We start from the raw sequence: 12,854 nt of genomic DNA on the forward strand, positions 1-12,854 counted from the left end.
CTGAATTGAGGGCAACTGTGAGTTCTCAGCACGTTTGCAAGATTTGAATATTCTTCTACAGAAAGTCTTTGCAGCTAGAAGATAATTACTATAATCAACAGTTAAATGATGTGAAAGTAAAGAATATTATTAAACTAAAAAAATTGCTTGAAGCATATGACAAGAATTTGGTTTTTTCATAGCTAAAATAGGTGAAATGGCTGATACATACACTATGAAAGATGTTCTTAAGAAAAAGACATATTCATAGTTTGTGAGAGAGACAGTCTTTCCAGTTGCTTTGTGTACTCAACACAAGGTTCCCTTAGCAGCACACAGTACTGAAGTGCCTTGAAAGAGGTTTGTAGATAATATTTTTAGAAGAGGTTATTTTGAAAAAACCCTCAAGAAATAATTAAAATTCCTAAAAATGTTTTAAAATTTGTCCATGTGAAATATAGTTTAAATGATATCTTGGGAAGTAAACAAATGAAGGAAACAAGGCAATAGAAATTCTTTATTGAAATAGAACATGTTACTGTTGAGAGAACAAGAAAATGAGTAAGTGCTACACAGACCTCTGAACTTGTTTAACCTTTGTTATTGAGAAGAGGCAATACGGAGAGGAAGGTCCTTACATTTGCAACTAGAGCTCAGCAGAGCTTGTCCTTGCTGGTGGGTGCTGAGGAATGTTGATGCCTGGTCTGGCAACCATGGCACTGCTCCAGGCAGGAAGGAGGTTGATTTGTCTAGCACTACTCCATGCAGCAGTGTAGTGCTGCACTGCCACAGGTTCTATGCTGTGAAGAGCTGTGTTGTGTCTCTACAACCCTGTGTACCCAGGATGTGTCAGCACACTGATCTGTGCTGTCTCATTTCTGTGCTGGTCACATAAATAGCCTGGATCTCCACCAAACAGTCACAATGGGGAAAGGCTGAATGGGAAGGCAATTCTTATATTGCGTCTGACTTGAGGTGTCTATCTGAGCATGTTAGTTCCTACTCGTTGTAGGCAGTTAAGGTCTTGTTGATATTAGACCACAACAACAATCTGTTCCATCCTAACACACTTTTCTAGTGTAATCTGAGAACTCAAAATGTCTTTCAGGAAGGAAAAATGTTTTACAAAGATTGGTCAGATTTTCATTCTGGTGTGCCTGTGTACCTTTAAAAGTTTATTTTGTTCAGCTATTCTTCATATAAATAGAAATATCAATATAATAATGTATACAAGTGGTACTTTGGTAGCTTCAAACTCATGAAACTGAAAGCACATGAAAAAGCAAACTAAGCAAACGCATCTATTGGTACACCTATACTAGATGAGTTTTTCTCACAGCCTGAAGTTAGCCATAACTTGTGGAAACACAAGGCCTAAGTAGAAATTGTGAGGAAGTCTCTAAAACTGATTGTTCTTCCATTGAAGTCATGACCACTGCAGCTCTGATAAAAAGTCAGAGGGAGAAAAAATAAAGATGAACTGTAAGAACAATTTTTCTTTGCTAATAACCTAGTCTTTGTGTCATTAGTCACATTGCATTGAAATTTTTCATCTGTTGTTTTCAAGCATTCTTGAAAATTTTGGAGGGCATAAGAAGGAACCGTAGGTACTTTAACATTTTGTCAAAAGCCTCATTTGAAAGAAAAGTTCAAAGCAATGATGAAATAGAACATTGGCCACATTAACTGTCAAGGTGTTTTTTCACCTCCAAGAATAAAATGTAGACAGAAAAAGAAAAATAGATATTTAAGTAGCTCTGGAGATCTAAAAAGCTGTTAAATTGCTAAGAGAATTAAGAGGTACTAACCATAGAACAAGAAAAAGAAATGTTATTAAAAGAGGGAAATTTCATTAAATACATGTAGCTAATTGCCACACGGATCATGCATTAGTTTTCCTCACTGTTATTTATATTGCCATAAACACCAAAAGGTGCTATCTCTTTAAAGAAGGATAAATTATTCCTCAATTCTAAGAGAGCTGTTCTCAATATCCAGTTCATATGCAATGTAGAGATTGCTCTTGGTCCAGTGCTGCATCTGCTTGATTTACCCACTACTTACAGGCAGGGTCTTAAGTGCTTTAGAAGGAGTTCATGACAGAACAGAAAAAAATGTGCCACAATGCTACTTTTGTCAGCCTGCTGTTTTTCTTTTATTAAACAGGTTAAAAATGCAGCGGCCAATGTACTCAGGGAAACATGGTTAATTTATAAAAACACAAAGCTGGTTAAAAAGATAGACCATGCAAAAGTAAGGAAACACCAACGCAAATTCTTGCAAGCTATCCATCAGTAAGTACCATTTTGCTTTGGTTTTCCTCTCCAGGTGTTTTCTTTCTTAGTTTCCCTCTCTCTCATAGCTGCTCTTAGTCACTGTGTCTCCAACCCTGACCTCTCCTTTCTCTGCCCTGCTCCCCCAAACTTTCTCTCTCCGTCTTCATAGAACATTGCTCCTGGGGCTGATTTTCCTTACAGTGAGATATTTTAACTGTGTAACCTGTTTCAAAAATTTGCTGGCTGTGCATGTCCAGTATAGGATAGATCAAACTTGGTGTTCTTTCACTTTATACTTATTCTTTTTGAGTTATCTAAGATTTTTTTGGTGTGTTTTACCATGAATATCCTTTGTTCTTCCATATTTGTTTACAAGTAGTAAGATGCAAGCTACAACAGACAGAAGGAAAAAAGTTTCATTTGTTGTAGATGTAATAATTTAACATCAGAATAGTCTATGAGTATCTATGTATTGTTAAATGAAAGTAATATACATCAAGTGTCACTGTATAGCTTAACAGCAATTACTTTCCTCTCTCCACTGTGTATTCTCAGTGTGTAAAATCAAATATTGGTATGTCAGCTATGACCCCTGATATCTGTCCTGGAGAATGGAAGTGTATGCCAACAGTCACCATGCGAACATTGAGCACCACTGGCATAATTCACATGAGTTCTCCCCCTGTACTGAAATCTTGAGAAGCTGAAAAAAAGCCTGACAACTGAGATCAGTAGTAGATTAATCTGAAGTATGGTATTGCCAGACTGTACATATTTATCTAAAATTTGTAAATACGTACTTGTCATAAAGTATGGCATATAAAGGGCATGGACCCCTGAGATATCGATGACTTGATGACACCTGAAGATAGCTCAGAAATGATCTCTCTATTGTGAGAACACACAAAGCTTAGATACTCTTCACAGCAGTTGAAAGCAAGTATGTTTCTAGCAGTACTTTCCTTCTTTAGCCACACAAAACTTATGTAAAAGGTCACTGGTCAAGCATTTCAAACATTTGTACCTCACAAGTGAACAACAGATATCTTTTTTCTTGTTTGCTCTCTACCCTTCCACCTCCCAAGGTTTTGTTTTAATGAGCATGTCTTTTTCTTCACCAGAAAGCTGTGTTTCAGGCTCAAAAATGATTAATTCATCTCTTTCAATCCCCACAGCTCCCCCTTTTTTACATATAAAAAAAGCCTGCTTCAAAGCACAACTAACTCTTGCTTGCATACATTGCAACAGACAGGGAACACAGATTGAAATACAAATAAAAATTAATAAATGTTCCAAACCAAATTTTACCAACTGTAAAGCCCATCGTTGCAGTCCTCCAAAAAAATTACCAAGTAGATTAAATCCATCATCTTGTCTGAGTTTAACTCCATCTTGCAAGTCCTGAATACTCTAGTGTGTAGACTCAGAATAATCAGGCAGATTTGTACAACAGAAACCATAAAAATCTTGGCAATCATGACCTTGTGCTAATAATAAAAAAATCTATGAGAAATTAAAAGACTATATTGAAGTTAAACCATTGAAGTAATTTCTGACAAAAGACAAAAAAGATTCTTTATTACATAGCACGCTTTGAAATGCCATGGTATACAGCAAAAAAGAACTATTAACCTATGAACTTACAAAGAACTTATTCTAAGTAAAATTATCCAAACTTATTTTAATTAGTTTCTACAACCATAAAACTTGTTATTAACACCTTTACCACTATTTTACTAATATCAGTACGTATCACCTTTATTGCTATTATAACTTCTATTACTATTGCTATTATTCATTCTTATTATTTAAAGTCACTTATCCTTTATTATTCCACTTCATCCCATATAATTCTATTATTTATTATTACTTATATTTTGTTATTATTAATTACCACATTTTATTATAATTAGTTACCAATTATTGTATTATATGATAATTACCAGATGCTCATTGCATTTTATTATAGTTACTTATAATATTTTACTACAATTACTTATAATATTCTATTTTAATTAAATATTACTTGACATACTTTATTATAATTACTGAATGCTTGTCATAATAAGTACTCATTATTTATTATTCCTACTGTTAAAACTAGGTTACTACAGTCATTGAAAAAAGCAAATCTCCAAGATCCATTATAATCAAAAACCAATGCCAAAGTCATTACCTATGTCAGGTCTGCACCTACAAAACATTAAAATACCTTTTGTAACAAAATTCAGCGCTTTCACTTTGAAATCCAAAACAGCTTCTGCAAACTGCAAAAAACTGTGAGCAAAGGGAGAGAGAGGGAGATAAGAGGGGAGTGTGAACAGATGATGGCAGACACAGTGACCTTCTTCCATTGTTCACAAGCTGTTGTCTTCAGAAATGTGCAGGTATTGAAGCTTTAGAACTAAGGTCCCAACTGCATGAATACTGCTTTTGGTTCCAAAGCCCCCTTTTCACTAGCTTCTTGGTGCTGAAAAAAAACCCCACAGACTAGTGTCTCTTTAAACCAGATCCATGCAAAAGAAAACCAAAGGCTGGGGGGGTGGAAGACAACTGAGTTCTGAAGGTCTTGGCAGCCTGCTTTTTTGGCTTCCCTCCATGCTGCTGCGCAATTATCATGAGGATCAGGAGGATATAGATCAGGCTCTTTTTCAGGGTCTTTTCTGGATCAAAAGTATCATCAGGCTTATCAGGCTGTAGGGCCACCAATACCTGTAGTGTCAATCCCATGGGAGAGGTGCCCTCGGCTTCACCTGAAGGTACAGAAGCTAAGATTTCTCCTTGGGATTCTGCCCCTTTACAAGCTTGTTCTTGTAAGCCAACATGTCTTTTCAATACTTCAAAGATAGATCACCATGTACTTAAAAGTCTGTCTGTGGTGTTATCATCCTTCATAGCAGAAACCCATAGTTTAACCTCGATTTTGTCCCAGACCCCTGGGTCATATATTTTACGGCTAGTTACGGAGGGGTCATTTTTAATGGCCCAGACAAGCATTTGCTGAAAAGCTGTATTACTGATTGATTTTCCCGTGTGTTTTAAAGATTTTCGGAAGACTTCCAGAACAGTTGTCTGTTCCTGAGTTAAATTATTTCCCATTGTTCTCAGTTGCTTACGTTTGTCCACACAAATACACAAATACACTTCCTTTCAGCGTCTATTATCTGGGATCAACATCTAGTCATTCAGTCCCTGGTGGAGGACAGCGTTGTGTGGCATATTAAGGGATATTAAGAGATATCGATGACTTGATGACACCTGAAGATAGCTCAGAAATAATCCCCTCTATTGTGAGAACACACGAAGCTTGTATACTCTTTGCAGCAGCTGAAAGCAAGCCTGTTTCCAGCAGCACGTTTGCACTTTAGCCACACAAAACTTATGTAAAAGGTCACTGGTCAAATATTTCAAACATTTGTACCACACAGGTCAGTAACAGATGTCCTTTATCTTGTTTGCTCTCTACCCTACTTCCTCCCAAGGTTTCGTGTTAATGAGAATGTCTGTTTCTTCATCAGAAAGCTGGTTTTCAGGCTCAATCTCCTTTAATCCCCACAAAACCAGCAAAATTGCACAATGATTCAGTTACTTTTCCCTGGACTACAAGGGAGAAAAAGAGATCTTTGTCCCCAGGAACCATAGATTCTTCTTAAGGAACAATCATGAGCTATGCCACTGTTTGTCTGTTTGGTGCTCTGTTCCCAACCAGCCTAAGGCAGCCATTTGTACAGCTTATGTTTCCATGAGATACTAGGGAGATGTAAATAAATTGAGTTAATTTTCATACAGATATTTTGATAACTTTCTGTTGTGGGTCTATGTCTGTGCTAACCAGTGAGGAGATGTGAGGGTTCCATCATGAAAAGAACACTAATGTGTTATGTTGCAGGAAAGAAAGCCCAGTTTATTGTATTTCCTGCTAGAAAATTTAGACTAGCTCTCTTTTGCTGTTTCATAGCAATGCTTTAAAGCAATCAGTAGTTAAGCTTAAGGTCTGAATTATTCTATAAACCTTGATTGCTATAATACATTTAGCAAATTTGCAGGGTTAAATGTTACTGTGCTGTTTCAGAAATGAAGGAATAAAGAAGATGACAAAAGTTGATGTACCTTTATATAAAAAGTGTATTTTCCCAGTTTGGTCATCTTGCTTAGCTTAAAGGATTGGGAGGTGGAGAGGAGTGGCAGGGGTTTTGCAATAGAGGATGGCATGTCATGTAAATCCTTTGCTAAACTTGAATCCTTGATTGCAAAAGTTAATCTATAACATTTTAACTTTGCTATTTATTTTGTGTGTGCGTGCACATGTTCAGAGATCCACAGCTTTACGTATCATTCAAATCCAGAAATGCTTCAGAGGAATAAACTGTTTTTCCCACCTTTCTCATAATTTCATTAATCTTATGAAGAAAGCAGCAGCAGTAGCTTTTTTTTCCTTTGTCCTTTGGTGCTCGGCATTCTAATCCTGAAACTTTTGTATTAAAAAAAAAAAAAAAAAGAGAGAAGTACTGTGGATGAAAACATTGCTCCAGCAGTATGCTTTCTTCCAGCTATAGTAGTGTAGATGGATGTGAATTATTTTTTCTCCCCCTGCATCTTTGAACTTTTTTCAAGTGACTCATATTATATGGCTCTTTCCCATCTTTATGGATTGTTTTGTGGTTTTTTAATTGGTCCTCTCCTTCACCTTTCCTGTCATTAGTCATTTTACTGAAGAAATAGGAGTGAACTTTCAGAGTCAATTTCATACAAGGAGAAAAAAAAAAACAAAAAACAACCCAGAGCAGATCATGGTAACAGTCTCAAATTCACAATCATGGCTCTAAAAGTGCCTTCATTTTGGGTCTTTTTTCCTTCTTACGCACATTAAATAAGATGAAGGTGTGTATATCACTCTAAATGATACTATTAAAAGGCATTTCTTGTATTGTGTGAATAAGAAACATTATAATTAATGGAAAGTTTTAAAACTATTGCATGTTACTTCTTCATGACTGCGAGTTGCGCTCCACCTCAGGCAAGGAGTGGCAAGTCTCTAGGAAGTCCCACCTGTTGAATTGAGCCCACTGTGCTCATTTGGTTGTTTTAGTATATTTTACAGTTTGTTTTCTTTGTTTTGTCTTTTTATTTCAACAAAATGAAAATAGAGCTCGGAAGTAAGTTGTACAAACAGTTCCTTTCTAAATCTGCAGCGTTTACCACTGTCTGCATGCAGAAAATAGTCTTTTTTTGTGAACTTTAGTGGTCTGATTGCTGCCATGGAAACGCGATCCAGAATCATGATCTTTTGCTGTGATAAGTGAAGTTCATAAAATCAAAATTTTCTCTTATTTTCTCATATTTTCTCTTAACAAATTTAGGAACAAAAGTGTGACAGTTTCTTTAAATCTGGCTGCCGCAGCTAAAGACTTGCCATTACCTAGGGATGCATTTTTACAGTCTATGGTCTTTAGATCCTGGGTTGCTTACCAGGACGAATTACCATGTTGGTGTCAGCTGGTACTTGGATTGCTACAACAACAATTGATTTCTTGGAATTTTAAGATACTAATGGACAAGCAGATGAGGCAATAAATCTTTAGAAAACTAGAGAACACATATTCTGCAAAGTATTTGAGGGATGCTCATCAAAACACTGGGGTTATCATTCTCCAGACAAACCATTACGTGTTTACCTTTGAGTAATTACTCTGTTCTGATACTGTAATGATGTAACTCCATACCTTGGAGACTCCTCCACCGTTTTTGCTTTAGACTAGCTCCAGCCCATAGCCTCTGAAAGCACCACTCGTACAGCATGCATTTATGTTGTGTTTTGTAGGGAGCCTCCAGGGGAAGACTAGTGTATGACATTCAAGTAACAAGCCTCTGGCATTTCAGTTTTATGTAAACAATTAGTTTCTACCTTAACAGAGTTATTTTTGTGTTTTAAAAGTTTTTTACTCTTCATGACTAACATGGCAGTTAGCCTTGATAAGAAAGGAAATGCTTGGTAACTACAAGTATAAACAGAAACTTCCTGGTTTTTGAAATATCTCCTAGAAGACTTTCTTTAAACTTAATTTCTGAGTAACTTCCTTTCTAAGTAATATCATCATTGAGAAATAGGTAAATTAAGCATTAGGAACCCACTTACCACAGAATGATGGCAAACCAGCTGGTTAGCTTGGTTGGCCCTTGACACAATAGTCAACTGCATTGTATCTTATTGTGCATTGTCTGTGAATTGATATGTTGGTTTTCAAAAATGCTATTTCCTGCTTACAACAGCCACCAGGAAAGTCATTGAAAGTTCAATAATTTCTCTCTTGGGAAATGTTGAACAAATGACTTACACTGAAAGGAGAAATTGCTTGTTTGTCAAAATCACGTGAAAAACATGGATTTTGTTTCAGGGAATGCATAAGAACAGTTATATATATATATATATATATATATATATGTCTTTATGTATGTAAAAATATATATATATATATATGTGTACCTTTCAAAGAAAGTACATAACTAATAATAATGATGATAGGTAGACATCAAAGAGAAAAATACACCATTGCTGCTGTTACAGTTTTTCAGTGCTGTAGTTTAAATAGCACATTCAAAAGGAATATCTAATGCAAGTTTAAAACATAATCACATTTAGATTCACAAATTATATAAGAAAATAAAACGTATTGGCAAGTATCTTCGTTATTTAGCTGCTGGTCAGATGGAAGTTCTGTTTAAAGTCACAAAAAACTCACTTATCACTATTTCCATCAGGTTCAAACACCTGCTAACCCAATCCATTTCCGACAGAACAGGCCTGATACCTGTATCTAGTCATGTAGGCATGGGAAGATTCTTGATTGCTGCAAGACTAATGACAAAAAGATGTTCTATGTTTCTTCCTATACCTACTTGTCACGATACCGAGGCTTTGAGGAATGTTTTGGCTTTCTTTCATGTAGTCTGGATAAATCTCCCTTTCTGAAATCAACTTTGACCATGGCAAATGGTATTCTCAAGGACATCACATCTTGCTCTTTCCTTTTTTGTAATGTTGAAGAAGCATGCTTCTCATTGTAGCAAGCACATGACAAATTCTAACTTTACACAAAGTACTTGAGGCATTGTCCATGCAGTTATTGATCCTGTAATTTTGTGCATGCTTTTAGAAATCCTAGTATCAACACATAACACCAAAAAAAAAAATCTGATTTAAAATTCCACTTTTTAGATTAAGAAGTGTAAAAATGGAACAAAGGAAATTGAATGATCAAGCCAACACTTTGGTGGATCTGGCAAAGGTTAGTAAGCAATTACTGTTCTTTTGACATTCAGCCTTTCAAAATGAAAAGTTTATAAGTGAAAATGTTACGTATTATACATGCAAATATGGTAAACAATTTTGTTATTTGTAGAAAATGAAAATACACTCTTTGTGGTAACCAAATGAAACACTTTGTTTATGGCTCTGACTGAAGTTCGAATGCAGCAGGGCTGTTGTTGCTTTGTTCTGGTTTTCGGTTGTTTGTTGGTGTTTTTTTTTTGTTTGTTTGTTTTTGTTTTTGTTTTTTTAATACACTTGAAAAAGATTTCACAATTGAAAGGCTGACACTTAGAGCTCCTAAGGAGCTCCAGTGATCGTGGTAAGTACTGAACTGTGAGTGGGCCATAGTAGTGTAGTGCTGTGTAGTCAGATTTGCTGTCTAGTGATAGTGACTGTCCCATGAGGGATCATAGTACACAGGCTGTCACACAGACTGGATTAAAGATTCTCTTTTTCTGTTCCTGTTGTCTTATGTAGCAGTGACTTTGGACAAGTAAATTTAAGTCTTCATGTGTTTTAAGTTTTTATAATGAGTAATAGCTGCCTACTTTGCCCATGTATCATAGGGCTTTATTAGTGTTGAATGAGCCATTTGAGGTGAGGTTGGTTTCTAACTGCTTGTCTATTGTTGTTGAGATTTTCCATTAATACAAAATAGTCACCAGAGTGTAGGAAGACTGAGCTGATAGTATTCCAGGTTTTACATTGGATCTCAATATTTAACAGTTACTTTGATCTTGATTTGAGTCTACGTTAGAGGCATTGATGTGTTTTTCCAAAGGGTTTCTTACACGCCTTTTCCATGTTCATTGCCGTTTTGCTTTAGAGAACCATCTGACACCTTCAGTTGCTGAAAATACATTTCACTTGAATGCTTCTGGCATATAATAAGGACTTTTCAGATACTATGTAATGTAGACTACTTTGCTTTCGGGGGTTATGCTAGAATCTTGAAACAAAAAGTAGAGAAATAGGGTTACCAGCATTCATCTGATATTGAAGTGCTTTACACTTTGGGCAGTCGTTCAATTATCTTCATTCCCTTTGGGTGATTTATAAACTTTGACCAGTTTGTCTACTGAAGTACATCCAGTTTTGACTCTAGGTTAAGTCTAATCTGAAGTCTCAGCCTATCAAAGGGAGTAATTCAGTTGTTTTTAACCAGTTCCAAGCCTGTATGATATAACACATTTCAGATTACATTTTTACTTACCACTACAGTATTTTAAGATCGTTTTTATGTACTTGCGGTAACCAAATACTGTTTTGTACAGGGCAGATAGATTGGGTAATGTATATAATTGGGTTTTTAGTCAAACACACAGAATCACACAGAATGAACCAGGTTGGAAAAGACCTCAGAGCTCATCACATCCAACCTAACACCTCCTAACAACTAACACATGGCTCCAAGTGCCACATCCAAGCTGTTTTTGAACACCTCCAGGGACAGTGACTCCACCACCTCCCTGGACAGCCCATTCCAATGGACAATTAAGTTTTCCGTGAAGAACTTTCTCCTTGCCTCAAGCCTAAACTTCCCCTGGCGCAGCTTGAGACTGTGTCATCTCGTTCTGTCACTGGTTGCCTGGGAGAAGAGACCAACCCCCACCTAGCTACAACCTGCTCTCAGCTAGTTGTAGAGAGCAATAAGGTCTCTCCTGAGCCTCCTCTTCTCCAAGCCAAACAACCCCAGCTCCCTCAGCCTCTCCTCACAGGGCTTGTACTCGAGACCTCTCCCCAGCCTTGTTGTCCTTCTCTGGATATGTTCAAGTATCTCAATGTCCTTCTTCAATTGAGGGGCCCAGAACTGGACACAGTACTCAAAAGCGTGGCGTAACCAGAGCTGAGTACAGGGGTACAATGAATTCCCAGCTCCTGCAGGCCGTGCTATTTCTGACGCAGGCCACCTGGGCACACTGCTGGCTCATGTTCAGGTGGCTGTCAACCAGTACCCCCAGGTCCTTTTCTGCCTGGCTGCTCTCCAGCCACTCTGTCCCCAGCCTGTAGCACTGCATGAGTTTGTTGTAGCCAAAGTGCAGAACCCAGCACTTGGACTTGTTAAATGCCATCCTGTGGGACTCTGCCCATCTATCCAGCCTGTCAAAGTCCCTCTGCACAGCCCTCCTAATCTCTAGCAGATTGACCACTGCCCCCAACTTGGTGTCGTCTGCAAACTCCATCTCCTCATCCTTTCCTTGCACTACATTTCAAAACCAATCCACCCAATTACTCTAACCACATCTGGTTCGATCAAACCTGGTCAGTTCGAGGAGAAAGTAAATTAACAATGTTTGTGTTCTCCTTAGAAGAATTGAGAGTGTTTGAAACCAGAAGAAATATATGAGTCAAAGGTGGATCACAACTTTGGAGCCTTTGGTCTTCAGGTGGCTTGCATAACTGGCTGTTCACACAGCTTAGCATAGTGCATTTTTAAGCACTTGAACTTCCAGAAAAAGTCTGATATTTTGTCTGATTCGTTTAGACCTTGACATCCAAAGTGCTACTCAAAATATATATTTCTGCTCAACTACTTAGTAGACAAATTATTCTGAATCTACTGGGAAAATTATTTCAGAATACTACATATTGTTGTATTTTTTCTTTTTCTTCTTTCTTTTTTTTTTTTTGTTTGTGAAGTGCAAAAGCATTTACAAATGTTCGTAGAGTTTTGATGCTTGTTACCATATTTGCAAGGTCTCTAAATCTCTGTTTACATCCTTCTACTTCCAGACTCAAAACATCATGTATGACATGATTTCTGACTTAAATGAAAGAAGTGAAGATTTTGAGAAGAGAATTGTTACTCTGGAAACTAAACTGGAAACTTTAATTGGTAGCATTCAAGCTCTCCCTGGACTGATTAGCCAGACAATCAGCCAGCAACAAAGGGATTTCCTCGAGGTTCAGATACAAAATTATGATAAGCATGTTGCCTACAGTGCTGAGCGGTCACGATCTTTGTCAAGAAGAAGGAGGTCATCCTCCACAGCACCACCAACTTCATCAGAGAGTAGCTAGAAGAGAATAATTTAACCACAAAATAAAGACTTTTTTGCCATCATATGGTCAATATTTTAGCTTTTATTGTAAAGCCCTATGGTTCTAATCGGTGTTATCTGGGTTCTGATGTCAGAATCCTGGAAACCTGAACACATTTTAGGCCAAAACGAGTGAAAACTCTTTTTCCCCCTGACTCCTACTCTCAGATGCACAGTGAATACACCTATTATTCCTGTAATTTCACTAACTTTTTGTTCATGCACTTCAAACAAACTTTGCTACAGTAT

The 12,854-nt window shown here is 37.1% G+C and overlaps 1 protein-coding gene across 1 annotated transcript in view; it reads left to right on the plus strand.

The window, feature by feature from the left end:
• Positions 1-12,585, plus strand: part of KCNN2 (potassium calcium-activated channel subfamily N member 2) — a 66,910-nt gene extending 54,325 nt beyond the window's left edge. Inside the window, exons 8-10 of the mRNA XM_054397617.1 lie at positions 2,146-2,273; positions 9,472-9,541; positions 12,298-12,585. Of these exons, the coding sequence (XP_054253592.1) occupies positions 2,146-2,273; positions 9,472-9,541; positions 12,298-12,585 (486 nt within the window). The remainder of the gene's footprint in view (positions 1-2,145; positions 2,274-9,471; positions 9,542-12,297) is intronic.
• Positions 12,586-12,854: the final 269 nt, after the last annotated feature.

This window comes from Indicator indicator, chromosome Z (assembly GCF_027791375.1).
Source record: "Indicator indicator isolate 239-I01 chromosome Z, UM_Iind_1.1, whole genome shotgun sequence".
NCBI lineage: Eukaryota > Metazoa > Chordata > Aves > Piciformes > Indicatoridae > Indicator > Indicator indicator.